At 31.6% G+C, this 15,462-nt stretch overlaps 1 protein-coding gene across 4 annotated transcripts in view; it reads right to left on the minus strand.

The window, feature by feature from the left end:
• Positions 1–15,462, minus strand: part of tutl (immunoglobulin superfamily member turtle) — a 478,391-nt gene that overhangs the window by 217,820 nt on the left and 245,109 nt on the right. For all 4 annotated transcript variants that reach the window (XM_075296786.1, XM_075296784.1, XM_075296785.1 and 1 more), the window contains exon 5: positions 1,124–1,406. In XM_075296786.1, coding sequence (XP_075152901.1) covers positions 1,124–1,406 — 283 coding nt within the window. The remainder of the gene's footprint in view (positions 1–1,123; positions 1,407–15,462) is intronic.

Here is a 15,462-nt window from a genome sequence, read left to right on the forward strand (position 1 = left end):
GGAGTAGTAAATTCCATCCGATCCGATTGAAATTTGGTACATGGTCCAAGTATTTAGTCTTTAAAAACCATGCAAAAATTCGGTCCATATATATTTGGCCCCCATATAAGCCGTTTCCCAGATTTGACCTCCGAAGCCTCTTGGAGGAGCAAAATTCATCCGATACGGTTGAAATTCGATACATTGTGCTAGTATATGGCAGCTAACAACCATGCCAAAATTGGTCGATATCGGTCTGTAGTTATATATAGCCCCCAGATAAAACTATCAACAATCACACACAAATTGGTCCATATCGGTTCGTAATTGTATATAGCTACCTTATAAAGCGACCACCATATTTGATTTCGGCTCTCTAATTACCGCGCAAAACTTCATATCCGTTGTAATTCGATTGTTGATGACAGTCTGTAGTAGAAGTTTCTACTCAATCTATGGTGAAGCGTACATAAGATTCGGCCTGGCCGAACTTACTTGCTTTTTTAATTGATTGTTAAATTGTTTTTAATTGATTGAATTAAAAATTCAATTGATTTTGGAAAAAATATCAATATATTTAACTATTATTTATTTTTTTTAAATATTTGTTTATTGTTTATTAACCGGGATAATTAGTATTTTATTTTATTTTTATAATTTTATAAACATTTTCTTAATTGACTTTATTTTATTTAATTTGATTAAAAATCTATTTGTACCAGCTATGTTGTCTACTGCAATCAACTTTTTAATGAGAAATATTTTGGTGATATTTTTCACCGTTTAATGCAAATATCATAGTCAAATATTATGGACACTGAAAATATGTTTTGTACATTGTAGCGTATGAGTACTTAAATTTTATTTGTTGGCCAATACACAGTACTCATACGCACCATGGTTCAATTTAGCTGAAACAGATGCAATGATTTACTGAAGTTTCCAACTTTGGGCCTGTTTGAACGCGAAAAATTTTACTAGCATTGGTAAAACCTTAACCTTTTATTAATCCAAGGGCCTTATTACACATTTGACATTATTGCGGCATAGGCCTTGACTTTTTTGGTATTTTTTAAATTATAATAAAAATATTTCATAAAATAAAATAAATATTTATATAAGATTTTACATTTATTCCACTTACCTAAATTAACATATATTATATCGTCTGGTGTTACGCTAAAACGGGGCGGTGCATGTACATCTAAATGGAACCATGTACCGTTCTTATGCTGTTTCGGATCACGATTTAAAAATACAACTTTACATTCGTACCATCCCTGGTCCGATTCCTTGATGTTGGTCAAATTAAGTGAGGCCGAACCGAATGGCGAATCCGGTGCCACACGCGATACACGTCCTTTGTAACCGTCTTCGATGTGTTCGGGGTAACTTTCGTACCATATGTATATGGGTAAATCGGAACCCTAGATGGGGAGAATAGGAAAATGCGAATACGAATGCATCGAAAAGAAATGTGGGAACGAAAAAAACAAAATAAAAATCAATTAGTAAATTGTTTATTAAAAATATATTATTATATACATATATGGTTAAAAATATATATTTTTTTATATAAATAATTACGCATGTATGAAATAATGTTGAGTGTTTGTTCTTTTTTTTTGAGATATAATATAAAATATAATATAATAAAAATGTTTAATGATTTCATAGTTTTTTTATTTATGCTGAAAATGATATATTTCCGATTTAAAAATTTCTACAAAATGATTTGATGTATAAACGTTTTGAGTATTTATTCTGGTATTAAGTTTTTTTGGTTTGGCAATGTTAATGTAGCTTCGTTTACGTATATGAATGTCTATATATGTGTGTGTGATCAAATGCAGCGACAAATACGATTTTATTAAATTCTATGTTTGTGAAATTTCAATAAATAATGACCACTTACAAATTAAACACTTTGATGTTAATTAATCAGGCAAAAAGCTAAAAACATATGTACACGCATTATATGTTTTTTTTTTATTTGTTAGATATTTGAATTACAAATCCATGAAGTGGAAATAGAAACTAAAAACAAACGTATCAATGCATATCACAAAACAAAACGGAACTGAAATTGAACAACAACGAAAATACTGTGTTCACAATATAATGAAAGTATCAAAATGCACATTCACAGACACACTGATAGGATTTTATGCTGCTATATTAATTCATTATAAAATATGTTTGCTTTCATTATTTATCTAGCTTTATTTTTTATATTATGCACTTTTGACTCTTTACACATGGTATTGAGTAGAAAATTATGTGATAAGGCAAAACAAATGTATATAATTAGAGGTTTATCTAAATTCAATGGAACATGCAAAGCTTTAAAAAAAATAATTCTGCAAAAGATTAGTACGAGTTACATTTTTGCCATAAATTATTTGATGCGAGTATGAATCGATTAGAAAATGCTGCTGTTCATAGGCTTTTAATACCAAACACTATAGCGTTTGTATAATATTGAAAAAGTATATTTAGCTATTTCAAATCATTTAAATCCTATTTTATGAGTTCTTTTTTTTTTTGGAAATTAATTAAAACGTATTAAATGGCTATATAATGCTAAAACTTAGAAATATTACCAGCATAACTGAGAGGAGATAATCCACCGCGGAAAATCTTTTGTTTGTTCGAAAATAAGGTTGTGTTTGGTCGAAACAGGAATTGAACCCATAACATTCTGCATGAAAGGCAAACATGCAACTCATTGCTCCATAGTTTCTCCCAGACAAATACTATGAACCCTGTATGTCTTAAGTAAAGTAAAGCTGTACTTGGTAGCGTATTAGTATTAAAAATCTGCATTTTGGCCAACTCACAGTAGTCATACGCACCCGAGTTCAGTTTCAATCAATCAGGTGCAATGATTTAATGATTTGTTCAACTCTGAGGCAGTTTGAAAGCTAATGGTTTTACTAGCATTGGTAGAATTTTGACGTAGAAAAAGGTAAATACAATTTTATTAGGTCAGGAGGGGCAATGAATACATGGTTTCTTTCACAATATTGCTCAGCGCCAACTCCTGAGCACGGTTACTCAGGCCAAAAATAATCTACCAAAATTTGAAGAAAATTTTACCAAATATTTCTATAGATTTTTTTTTCAAAATTTTATTTCATAGAAAATTTTGTTAAAATTTTATTTTATAGAAAATTTTGTCTAAATTTTATTCCTGTGGAAAATTTTATTTATGTGGAAAATTTTGGCAAAATTTTATTTCTCTAGAAAATTTTGTCAAAATTTTATTTCTATAGTATATATTGTCAAAAATTTATTCTTGTGGAAAATTTTGGCAAAATTTTATTTGTATGGAAAATTTTGTCAAAATTTTATTTCTATTGAAATTTTTTTTCAAAATTATAGTTTATAAAAAATTTTGTCAAAATTTTAATTCTATAGAAAATTTTGTCAAAATTTTAATTCTATAGAAAATTTTGTGAAAATTTCATTTTTATGGAAAATTTTGTCAAAATTTTATTTCTATGGAAAATTTTGTCAAAACTTTATTTCTATAAAGAATGTTGTCAACATTTTTTTTTCTATAGAAAATTTTGACAAAATTTTACTCCTATAGAAAATTTAGTCAAAATTTTATTTCTATAGAAATGTTTGTCAAAATTTTATTTATATGGAAATTTTGTCAAAATTTCATTTCAATAGAGAGTTTTGCAAAATTTCATTTCTATAGCGAATTTTTTCAAAATTTCATTTCTAAAGAGAATTTAATTCCTGTGGAAAATTTTGTCAAAATTTTATTTCTATAGAAAATTTTGTCAAAATTTTATTTCTATGGAAAATTTTGTCAAAATTTTATTTCTATGGAAAATTTTGTCAAAACTTTATTTCTATAAAAAATGTTAACATTTTTTTCTAAGAAAATTTTGTCAAAATTTTATTTCTATAGAAATTTTTGTCAAAATTTTATATATATGGACATTTTGTCAAAATTGTATGTCTATAGAAAATTTGGTCAAAATTTTAATTTTATAGCAAATGACGTCTAAATTTTATTGAAAATTTTGTCAAAATTTTAATTCTATAGAAAATTTTGTGAAACTTTTAATTCTATAGAAAAATTTGTAAAAATTTTAATTCTATAGAAAATTTTGTCAAAATTTTATTTCTATGGAAAATTTTGTCAAAATTTTATTTCTATGGAAAATTTTGTCAAAACTTTATTTCTATAAAAAATGTTGTTAACATTTTTTTCTAAGAAAATTTTGTCAAAATTTTATTTCTATAGAAATTTTTGTCAAAATTTTATATATATGGACATTTTGTCAAAATTGTATGTCTATAGAAAATTTGGTCAAAATTTTAATTTTATAGCAAATGACGTCTAAATTTTATTGAAAATTTTGTCAAAATTTTAATTCTATAGAAAATTTTGTGAAACTTTTAATTCTATAGAAAATTTTGTAAAAATTTTAATTCTATAGAAAATTTTGTAACAATTTTAATTCTATAGAAAATTTTGTCAAAATTTTATTTCTATGTCAAAATTTGTCAAAATTTTATTTCTAAGGAAATTTTTTAAAAATTTTATTACTATAGAAAATTTTGTTTAAATTTTATTTCTATAGAAATTTTTGTCAAAATTTTATTTCTATAAAAAATTTGGTCAAAATTTAAATTTTATAGAAAATTTTGTCTAAATTTTATACCTATAGAAAATTTTTAAAAATTTGAATGCTATATAAAATTTTGTCAAAATCTCATTTATATCGAAAATTTTCTAAAAATTTTATTTCTATGGAAAATTTTGTCAAAACTTTATTTCTATAAAAAATATTGTCAAAATTTTATTTCTATGGAAATTTTTTAAAAATTTCATTTCTATAAAGAGTTTTGTCAAAATTTCATTTCCATAGTGAATTTTGTCAAAATATCATTTCTAAAGAGAATTTTATTCCTGTGGAATTTTTTTTAAAATTTTATTTCTATAGAAAATTTTGTCAAAATGTTATTTATATGGAAATTTTGTCAAAATTGTATTTCCATGGAAATTTTTGTCAAAATTTTATTTGTATGGAAATTTTGTCAAAATTTTATTTCTATAAAAAGTTTGGTCAAAATTTTAATTTTATAGAAAATGTTGCCTAAATTTTATACCTATGGAAAATTTTGTCAAAATTTTAATTCTATAGAAAATCTTGTCAAAATCTCATTTCTGTAGAAAATTTTCTCAAAATTTAAAGTTGGAAAACTCTTCCTTGGAGAGGAATATTTAACAAAATCTACCAAAGCGTTTAGAATTCTACCAATCTACCAAACAATCAATAGGTAAGATTTTTTGTAGAATTTTTATTGAAAGCTATGAAAAATTAATTATTTTTTTGATAATACCACTATGAATAAATTCAATTACATATTTTCATAGTCTTTAGTGTAGAACTGGCGGTGTCATATGATTCAATTTGGGTCTTATATGTTAAATTCCTATGGAAATTACATACGAGAATTAATCCTCGCAAATCGAGTCGTTATTCAGCACCACTGTGCATCATCTTCTAACATAAAAAATAATAAAAAAAAACAAACATCCTTTATCAGTATGCAATTTGAAGACATTCACATATTATTCGTAACATTATAACTCGTCACAAGTATATATTATTTTTTAGTTCAATAAATCAAGTTAGGAAAAACTTCCCATTTCACACATTAAAGTAATAATTTGTTCACATCATAGGTAAATTGATATCTCGCCATAGTGAAAAGTTTAGGTTACGAGCAGTCAATTTAAAATATAAAGTTTATATTCATTCTTTTGTAAAACATGTAATACAAGATTCAGTGATCCAGTGATGCCATTATTGTGGATTTATCCTCAAATCGAGGATAGTTTTCATGGATGGGGACGATAGTTGGGGACTTGTGGATTTGGTAGAGAAGTTCCAGAAGTTGAGGATTCTCGTGGAGATTTCTATCGGTTCAGTATAATAAATTATGTTTAGAGAAACTCGCAAACTTGCATAGGAAAGATTCAATTTTTTTTTTGTCATTTTTTAAATTTAATTTATTACTATCTTTTCAAAATTGTATTTTTGGGGGTAATTTAAATTTAAATTTGGGATTTTTACCATCGAAAGCATCACAATTGGAGACACGTGACAGGAAACTACTGGCAACACTGCTACATATAGTAAAAGTGATTGAATTTAAGGAGACGAATTTGAATAAAATATAAATTATTTAGGAAATTGTTAGTATGAAGCATTTATATGTAAAACCAGAATTAGGCCAAATTGGTACCGCGAAAGAGTGTCAAATCATATGCAAATTTGCGTCGCCAACAAACACTAAACTACTGAAAGATGAAAGCACAACAGTATGTTAAGGGAGATCTTAAAAATAAATGCCTGTAGGTATTTGGTCATTATTCAAGGGCAACCCTGTGAAGAATAGTTGCAGTGGAAATTGTATGTGTTGGGCTTACGAATGTTTGCTTTTATATTTGGGGACTAGAGAACAAAAACAAATATTAATCGTCGAATATCGTTTTAAGGGTTTTACAAAATATTCCCCATAAAGAGCGGTACAATTTTGCATGAGTTTGAACTAATTGTAGAAGAATTTTTATCACACTGATTGAGATATATCAGAGACACGTTTTCTGAAAGCATCATTCGCTTCCTCAGGTGGCGTACTACGTTCACGTCTCTATTTTATATTACGTACGGGAACTAAAAAAAGTTATTCGATGCCAAGTCAGGGCTAAACGACGGATGACCCATCAAGTCGATGTTCGGATTGCTCAAAAATGCAGTTGTTGGAGCCGATGTGTTAGAGTTCACATTGTCGTGGTGGGAAGTCTTCGGTCCGTTTTCAGTGGATGGATTTCCTGACTTCTTCGCAGACAACTGACAACAAAATATTTTAGAGGCATTCGAAATTGACAGTTCTGCCACAGACGTGTTTCAAAACACCGGTATAGTATTTTTGCTGATCCCACTCATACCGAAGGTTGTGTAAATATTGCAATATCAGTTGGGGCACAGGATCTCGATTGAATTCACCATACCATCGATAACCACTGATCCATCGTCAAAAATTTAGTTTAGTTCGTCCACGCACAGTTGTTAAATTAATCCTCGTCGAAAGCTATAACAACTAATCGCACTAAAATGATTTACTTCAATTTTATGGGCGAGATGAAACTCTTCAGCAGGAAGCAGGGCCTGGAACTCGATTGACAAATTTGTCATGGCTACGGACGAATTTGAGCGCTCGACAAGCCGAATACGGGATTACATGTAAGTCAATTGAGAGAGTGAAATTCTGATCCTCTCTTTGAAAATAAACATAAACTAACCTATTGGAAAGTACTGTGGTACAATGGTGAGCATGGCGCCTTGAATACCAAGCGTCATGGATTAAAAACCAGCTTCGACCAAACACCCAAAAGGTTTTTAGCGGTGGCTTATCCCCTGCTAGCAATGCTGGCGCCATTTCTAGGTGTTTCAAAGTATCTCTAAGAAGTCTCAGCGCACTGTGAAACATCGCTCGGGTTCGGCTATAAAAGGGAGGTCAAAAAAAGTATATACGGCCGTAAGTTCGTCCAGGCCGAATCTTATGTACCCTCCACCATGGATTGCGTAGAAACTTCTACGAAAGACTTTCATCCACAATCGAATTACTTGGGTTGCGGTATCTTAAAACTTCTTAACATCGTTTTCTAAATTGTGAGTTAGTCCATACGTGGTATATATTAGACAAAAAAGTTATGTATAGGTCTACAAATAATTACGAATCGATATGGACTTTTTGCACGGGCTATATACAATTATGAACTTGATATGGAACAATTTTTGTGTGATTGGAAATGAGGGATATATATATAACTATAGACCGATATGAACCTAGTTGGACATGGTTGTTAACAACCATATACTAGCACAATGTACCAAATTTCAACTCACTCGGATGAAATTTGCTCCTCCAAGAGGCTCCAAAATACATCGCGGGATCGGTTTATATGGGGCTATATATGATTATGGACTGATATGGAAAAGTTTTGGCATGGTTGTTAAATATCATATACTATCACCACGTACCAAATTTCAAGCAGATCGGATGAATTTTGCTTCTCCAAAAGGCACCGGAGGTCAAATCTGCAGATCGGTTTATATGGGAGCTATATATAATTATGGACTGATAGGAACCAATTCCTGCATGGTTGTTGGATACCATATACTAACATCTCGTACCAAATTTCAACCGAATGGGAAGAATTTTGCTCTTCCAAGGGGCTCTGGAGGTCAAATCTGGGGATTGGTTTATATGGGGCCTATATATAATTATGGACCGATACCGAATAATTTTTACATGGGAGTTTGAGGCCATAAATTAACACCACGTACCAAATTTCAACTGAATCAGATGAATTTTGGTCTTCCAAGAGGCTCCGGAGGTCAAATCTGGTGATCGGTTTATATGGGGGCTATATATAATTATGGACCGATGTGGACCAGTTTTTGCATGGTTGTTAGAGATCATATACTAACACCATGTACCAAATTTCAGCCAGATCGGATGAAATTTGCCTCTCTTAGAGGCCTCGCAAACTAAATCGGGGGATCGGTTTATATGGGGGCTATATATAATTATGAACCGATGTGGACCAATTTTTGCATGGTTGTTAGAGACCATATACTAACACCATGTAACAAATTTCAGCCGGATCGGATAAAATTTGTTTCTCTTAGAGGCCTCGCAAGCCAAATTGGGGGATCGGTTTATATCGGCTATACGTAAAAGTGGACCGATATGGCCCATTTGCAATACCATCTGACCTACATCAATAACAACTACTTGTTCCAAGTTTCAAGTCGATAGCTTGTTTCGTTCGGAAGTTAGCGTGATTTCAATAGACGACGGACGGACATGCTCAGATCGACTCAGAATTTCACCACGACCCAGAATATATACACTTTATGGGGTCTTAGAGCAATATTTCGATGTGTTACAAACGGAATGACAAAGATAATATACCCCCATCCTATGGTGGAGGGTATAAAAACCGTCGCCAAAAAAATAGTGAAAATGTTATTTTTGGATCCGGAAGTGGTGCAAAATTGGCGCAGAAGCAATAAATATAACACGGACTTGTCGTAGGACGGATGTCCACCATTTCAACAGCCGTTGCATTGAAATTGCATCATATCTTAAAGAGTGATACGAATTCAGTGTTTTGGATGTGGATTAAATAATTTTGTGATATTTTGCCAAATAAATAAATTTTATATTTTTTTATAATTTTTAATGCATCCTAACGCTTGTCTGCAACGTTTGACCTCAAATATTTTCAAAAATTTTAAAATTTTTCTTAAATGGATTATTTGATAAAATTTGCATAATTTGTACCATTTTATCACCATAAAACAGAGTAAGAGTTTTTACCCTATTTGAAAAAAAGGAATTAAAATTATCCATTAAAAATATGAAAAAAGCGAAATATTTTCAAAAATTTTCAAATTTTTCTTAAATGGATATTTGATAAAATTTGAATAATTTGTACCATTTTACCACCATAAAACAGAGTAAGAGTTTTTACCCTATTTGAAAAAAAAAATGTAAATTACCCATTAAAAATATGAAAAAAGCGAGTTATAAAAAATTTAATTAAAAGAACTTGCTGTGTGGTTAAAATAAAGAGCATCTTTGGGAGGACATTTTTGGAAGTGTATTTAAAGTCGTGCCTTTAGAAGAAGTTCCAAATTTTGTTCATGGGTTGTTATTGAGGTTACTGAAATGTGTTATATAGCAATAGAGCCTGAGACATCGCCTAATCTAACCTTACGGTCGTGATCGACTTCGGAGTATGAACATCTTTCTCGAATATATTTTAAAATATAAGGCGTCAGTTTATATAATATGGAATCTTGAACCACTATGTAATCCCATAATAATCAAAACTTTTGTAGATAGAGCTGTTCAATTATCACAATGGACTGAATAGTCTAAGTGAGCCTGAAATTTAATCGGGCTGCCACTTTAACCTTTAACCTAGATAGAGCTGTTAAAATTGTTCCTTTCTATTCTTCCTACTGTCAAAATATGTACCTTAAGTAAAAGAAACATTTTTAATGCAATTGCAATATACAATCAGATTTCATAAAGACTATGAAATGTTCTTTTCTTTCTATTTTCGGTTTCACTTTTTTTGCCGTCGTTAGCTATGAGTTCTCGTTGAACCCATTATGGAAATTAAATTATCATTATTTAAACGTCTTGCGTTGGACCAACGCAAAGTGCCTTGTCTAGGATAGAAGCTATGCTTGTGTTGTAGTCTTTATAATTCTCAAACAATCTTAATAGTGAGATGCAGAGACAAGACAAACAATTAAAAAATGATGGCGTAAACTAATCGGTAGTATGTCGAGAAAAAATTATAAAAATGATTGCAAAGATTCAGTTTGTATTAAACAGAATAACTCATACGTACAAGTATACGAAAGCATTTAGCATACGCCCCCTTGGACAATTGAATTAATATCAATTATGCGATCCAAGGTCCAAAAACAAATTTAATTTCATAGAGTTATTTTGCAAATTTAAATACTTTTTTTAATCTTTTTATGGCAACTTTCAATATGTGAAATTAATTTTTGAAATATTATAAACGTATCACAATACTGTTATGAACAAAAAACTTTGGCAATTCAAATCCGATTTGAGGTAACTTAATTTCATTTAAATTGCCAGATGATTTTTGTTTTTTGGCATTAAATTATGAAAAACAAATATGTGCCAGAAGGCTTCTCATTAAGTGTAAATAATAATTGTTTGAACTTTTAATGAAATGAAAAATATTTTCATTGTACTAGAAATAGTGAACAAACAATCGAAATTTTGTATTTTCTTTACAGTTCTATTATAAAGCTTATTATTTCAAATACATCATACACTAATTACCTATTGAAAATTCGTTGTTTGGTCTTTAAGCTCATACAGCATAATTAAATTTTAAATTTAAATTTAAACAATAAATGAACTGAATGCGAAAAATTGTGCGTGTGTGTGTGTGTTTAGAAATATAACATCGTTAAATTATGATTTGAATGTATAATTAAGGGTGGCCTTGTATTCAGTTTATAAAATCATTTTAAATTTTGGCAACCAATGAGAAAATGTAAATTGTAACCAAAATGAATTGAGGCTTAAAGTTTGGTTAATTGTGCGAAAACCAAAACTATATATGGTCATATTAAAATAAATGTATTGACACTCAGATATGCATTGTTTTTTACATATAGTATTATTATAGTACGAACAAACTGAAATACGAACAAACTGAAACAAATTTGATGAATTTGTCAGTCGATCTATATTCAAAATGGGATCAAAAACCAATATCTCTGGAAAATGGGAATAATGACCGGGCACCTACACTGAAAAAAATATTGTCATGAGACCAAAGATTTCATATCCTAATGCAAATTTTGCTTAGCATAAAAGACGCATTTCTCTAATATAAAGTTTTTTTTTTTGTCCAAAAGTCGATAAACTTTTCAATGAAGTCGTATTGTCCTTATAATTAAGTGATTTGACTTAAAAATGGGTATCATAACATGAAAGAAAAATTTTTTTGGGGTAAGGTCAACTTGTCTTGAAACTGTCTTTAAATTTGTTGTCTTTTTGCATCTTGACTACAAAGCAAACAAGTATATACGGCCGTAAGTTCGGCCAGGCCGAGGTTAGGTTAGGTTAGGTGGCAGCCCGATGTATCAGGCTCACTTAGACTATTCAGTCCATTGTGATACCACATTGGTGAACTTCTCTCTTATCACTGAGTGCTGCCCGATTCCATGTTAAACTCAATGACAAGGGACCTCCTTTTTATAGCCGAGTCCGAACGGGGTTCCACATTGCAGTGAAACCACTTACAGAAACTTTGAAACCCTCAGAAATGTCACCAGCATTACTGAGGTGGGATAATCCACCGCTGAAAAACTTTTTGGTGTTCGGTCGAAGCAGGAATCGAACCCACGACCTTGTGTATGCAAGGCGGGCATGCTAACCATTGCACCACGGTGGCTCCCGAAGCTTATGTACCCTCCACCATGGTTTGCGTAGAAACTTCTCCTGAAGACTGTCATCCACAATCGAATTACTTGGGTTGCGGTAACACTTGCCGATGGCAAGGTATCTTAAAACTTCCTAACACCGTAATATATACCACATAGTCCATACGTGGTATATATTAAACTAAAAAAGGCCGATTAAATACATAAATAATTTCAAGTTTCTATATAAATAAAATTTTGACAAAATAAAATTTTGACAACTTTTTCTATAGAAATAAAATTTTGACAAATTTTTCTATAGAAATAACTTTTTGACAATGTTTTCTATAAAAATAAAATTTTTGGTAGATTATTTTTGGCTCGAATGGCAACCATGATTATGAACCGATATGGACCAATTTTTGTGTGATTGGGGATCGGCTATATATAACTATCGACCGATATGGACCAATTATTACATGGTTATAAGCGGCCTTATACTAACACGACGTTGCAAATTTCAACCGGGTCGGATGACTTTTGCAAGGGGCTCCGTAGGCCAAATCTGGGGAACGGCTTATATGGGGCTATATATAATTATGGACCGATATGGACCAATTCTTGCATGGTTGTTAGAGACCATATACTAACACCACGTACCAAATTTTAACCGGATCGGATGAATTTTGCTCCTCTAAGAGGCTCCGGAGGTCAAATCTGGGAATCGGCTTATATGGGGGATATATATAATTATGGACCGATATGGACCACTTTTGCCATGGTTGTTAGAGACAATATACTAACACCACGTACCAAATTTCAATCGGATCGGATAACTTTTGCTCCTCTAAGAGGCTCCGGAGGTAAAATCTGGGGATCGGTTTATATGGGGGCTATATATAATTATGGGCCGATGTGGACCAATTTTTTCATGGTCATTAGCGAGCATATACCAACACCACGTACCAAATTTCAGGCGGATCGGATTAAATTTGCTTCTCTTAGAGAAATCGCAAGCCAAATTTGGGGGTCCGTTTATATGGGGGCTATACGTAAAAGTGGACCGATATGGACCAATTTTTGCAGGGTTGTTAAAGAGCATATACCAACACCATGTACCAAATTTCAGCCGGATCGGATGAAATTTGGTTCTCTTAGAGGCTTCGCAAGCCAAATCGGGGGATCGGTTTATATGGGGGCTATATATAATTATGGGCCGATGTAGACCAATTTTTTCATGGTCATTAGAGAGCATATACCAACACCATGTACCAAATTTCAGGCGGATCGGATGAAATTTGCTTCTCTTAGAGCAATCGCAAGCCAAATTTGGGGGTCCGTTTATATGGGGGCTATACGTAAAGGTGGACCGACATCAATAACAACTACTTGTTCCAAGTTTCTAGTCGATAGCTTGTTTCGTTCGGAAGTTAGCGTGATTTCAACAGACGGACGGACGGACATGCTCAGATCGACTCAGAATTCCACCACGAACCAGAATATATATATACTTTATGGGGTCTTAGAGCAATATTTCGATGTGTTACAAACGGAATGACAAAGTTAATATACCCCCGTCCTATGGTGGAGGGCATAAAAATCGTTCAAAAATAGGGCATGTTATTCAACACTTTATTTTAAATATGTTTTTTTAGTTGAAACATAGCACAATTTCTACTGGAAATCGAGTCTGAATTTCAAAATTAAAGTTGTCGTTAACTCGTTTTTTAAGGACTTTGATAGCATATGAAGAAAAAAAAGCTGAAAAAAACGAAAAATTTAAATTTGCTTCCTAGAAGCAAAAACACAAAACCTAAATTTAAAAGAGAATTGTGTCTTAAAGGTATCCTTACTTGTATTCTCCGCTTCTTTGGCTCGGAACCAATACCAAAATTTTTAAAGTAAAGACAAAATCTTTGGAACCGGGCATGCTTTTTTTCAGTGTACAATTGAGAGTATATCTGCGCCAAAAAGGAGCAGCAAAAGATAGTATATGTAGGGCGTGTTTTGAGGATGATGAGACCTTGGACTACTACCTTTGTCTCTGTCCTTTATTTATTAGGCCTAGAGTTAACCATATCGGTGAAGACGTGATCTGAGACCTGGCCCAGCTGGGAAACAAGGAGTGGAAACAAATTAGGGATATCACACATAGTTCCTGGAATAATAGAGGAATACGAGGAAAGAAGAAGGTAGATCGCACTACAAGCCGTATTCTGACTTAGGTATATGTCAGCCAACATGAGACAGGGCAACCTGAGTCCTCTTCTCAAGCTAACATAACCTTACTTATCCTTTGCATCCTACTCTATAAAATGCAAGGTTATTAATAAAGACTCTTGGCTATGTTTTCTGCTCTGTACAATATAGGAGAATTGCTGCTTCATTTGCTGACAAAACGTAGATCATCAGGTACACACACCTTGGCCCAAATATTTTGAATCAATGTATCAATGAATAATAAGTTTATGGATCGTCTTCGAAATAAATTGATTAAGGGATATCCGTCCGTTTGTCTGTTTGTTAATGCATGTTTGTAGGCAAAGGACAGCTTGCAGTTTAAGTCCCATCGATCAAAATAAGCGCTATTGATTTTAGAATAAATCGGTTCAGATATATATCATCGATATGCATGTATCATGATATCAAAAAATTTATTCTACAAACTGGTGAATTTTATCATATAGTCGACCCTGCTGACTTTACCATAGATTTTCCTTACTTGTTATTTTTAATTATGTATTGATTGAGAAAGTAACTTTTTCTCTTAAATACAAAAAAAAATACTAATAAATAGAAATTTATTCACCCTCTCTCTCCCATGACAAAGTTATTTTATTTTGTTTTTCTTTGCTGCTACTGCTCTATTCACCATACCAACATTAATTAATGACTTTAATTACAACACAAGATAAACGCATAAATTCTGAACCACATGACATCCATCGTTGATTACAGCACAGCAAAAAAAAAAAACAAAAAACAAAGGCTTAAATTATATTAAATGAAATAAATAAACAAACATTTAGCCAAGAACAACAAACGAACCAAGAAGAGAGCGAGAAATCAAGGGAGCAAAAAACCAAAAAAACCCATACCATGTGAATTAAGCCTTTGTTGAGTGTGGCAAAGAAAACTTTTTTAATTTTATTTTTAATCAGTACAGAAAAAAATACAACGGACAGCAAGCGTTTCTGCTCACACCTTTGAGCCACAAAGTCATTGAAAGGCTGGCTGATGATGTTTTAGTTAACTTTTATTTTTTCTCATGGCTAACTAAACTTTAGATATGGAATGAAAAACACATATCTTTGTGAAGGGTATGTGGTTGGTTTCACAGCAGAAGGAGAGTACAAATATACATGCACACTCACACACACACACACATTTATGCCTTTCGATGTTATTAGACATATGCTGGTATTTTGCCATAGCCGCAATTGCGTATGTGTTA

Source organism: Haematobia irritans, chromosome 2 (assembly GCF_050003625.1).
Source record: "Haematobia irritans isolate KBUSLIRL chromosome 2, ASM5000362v1, whole genome shotgun sequence".
Classification (NCBI taxonomy): domain Eukaryota; kingdom Metazoa; phylum Arthropoda; class Insecta; order Diptera; family Muscidae; genus Haematobia; species Haematobia irritans.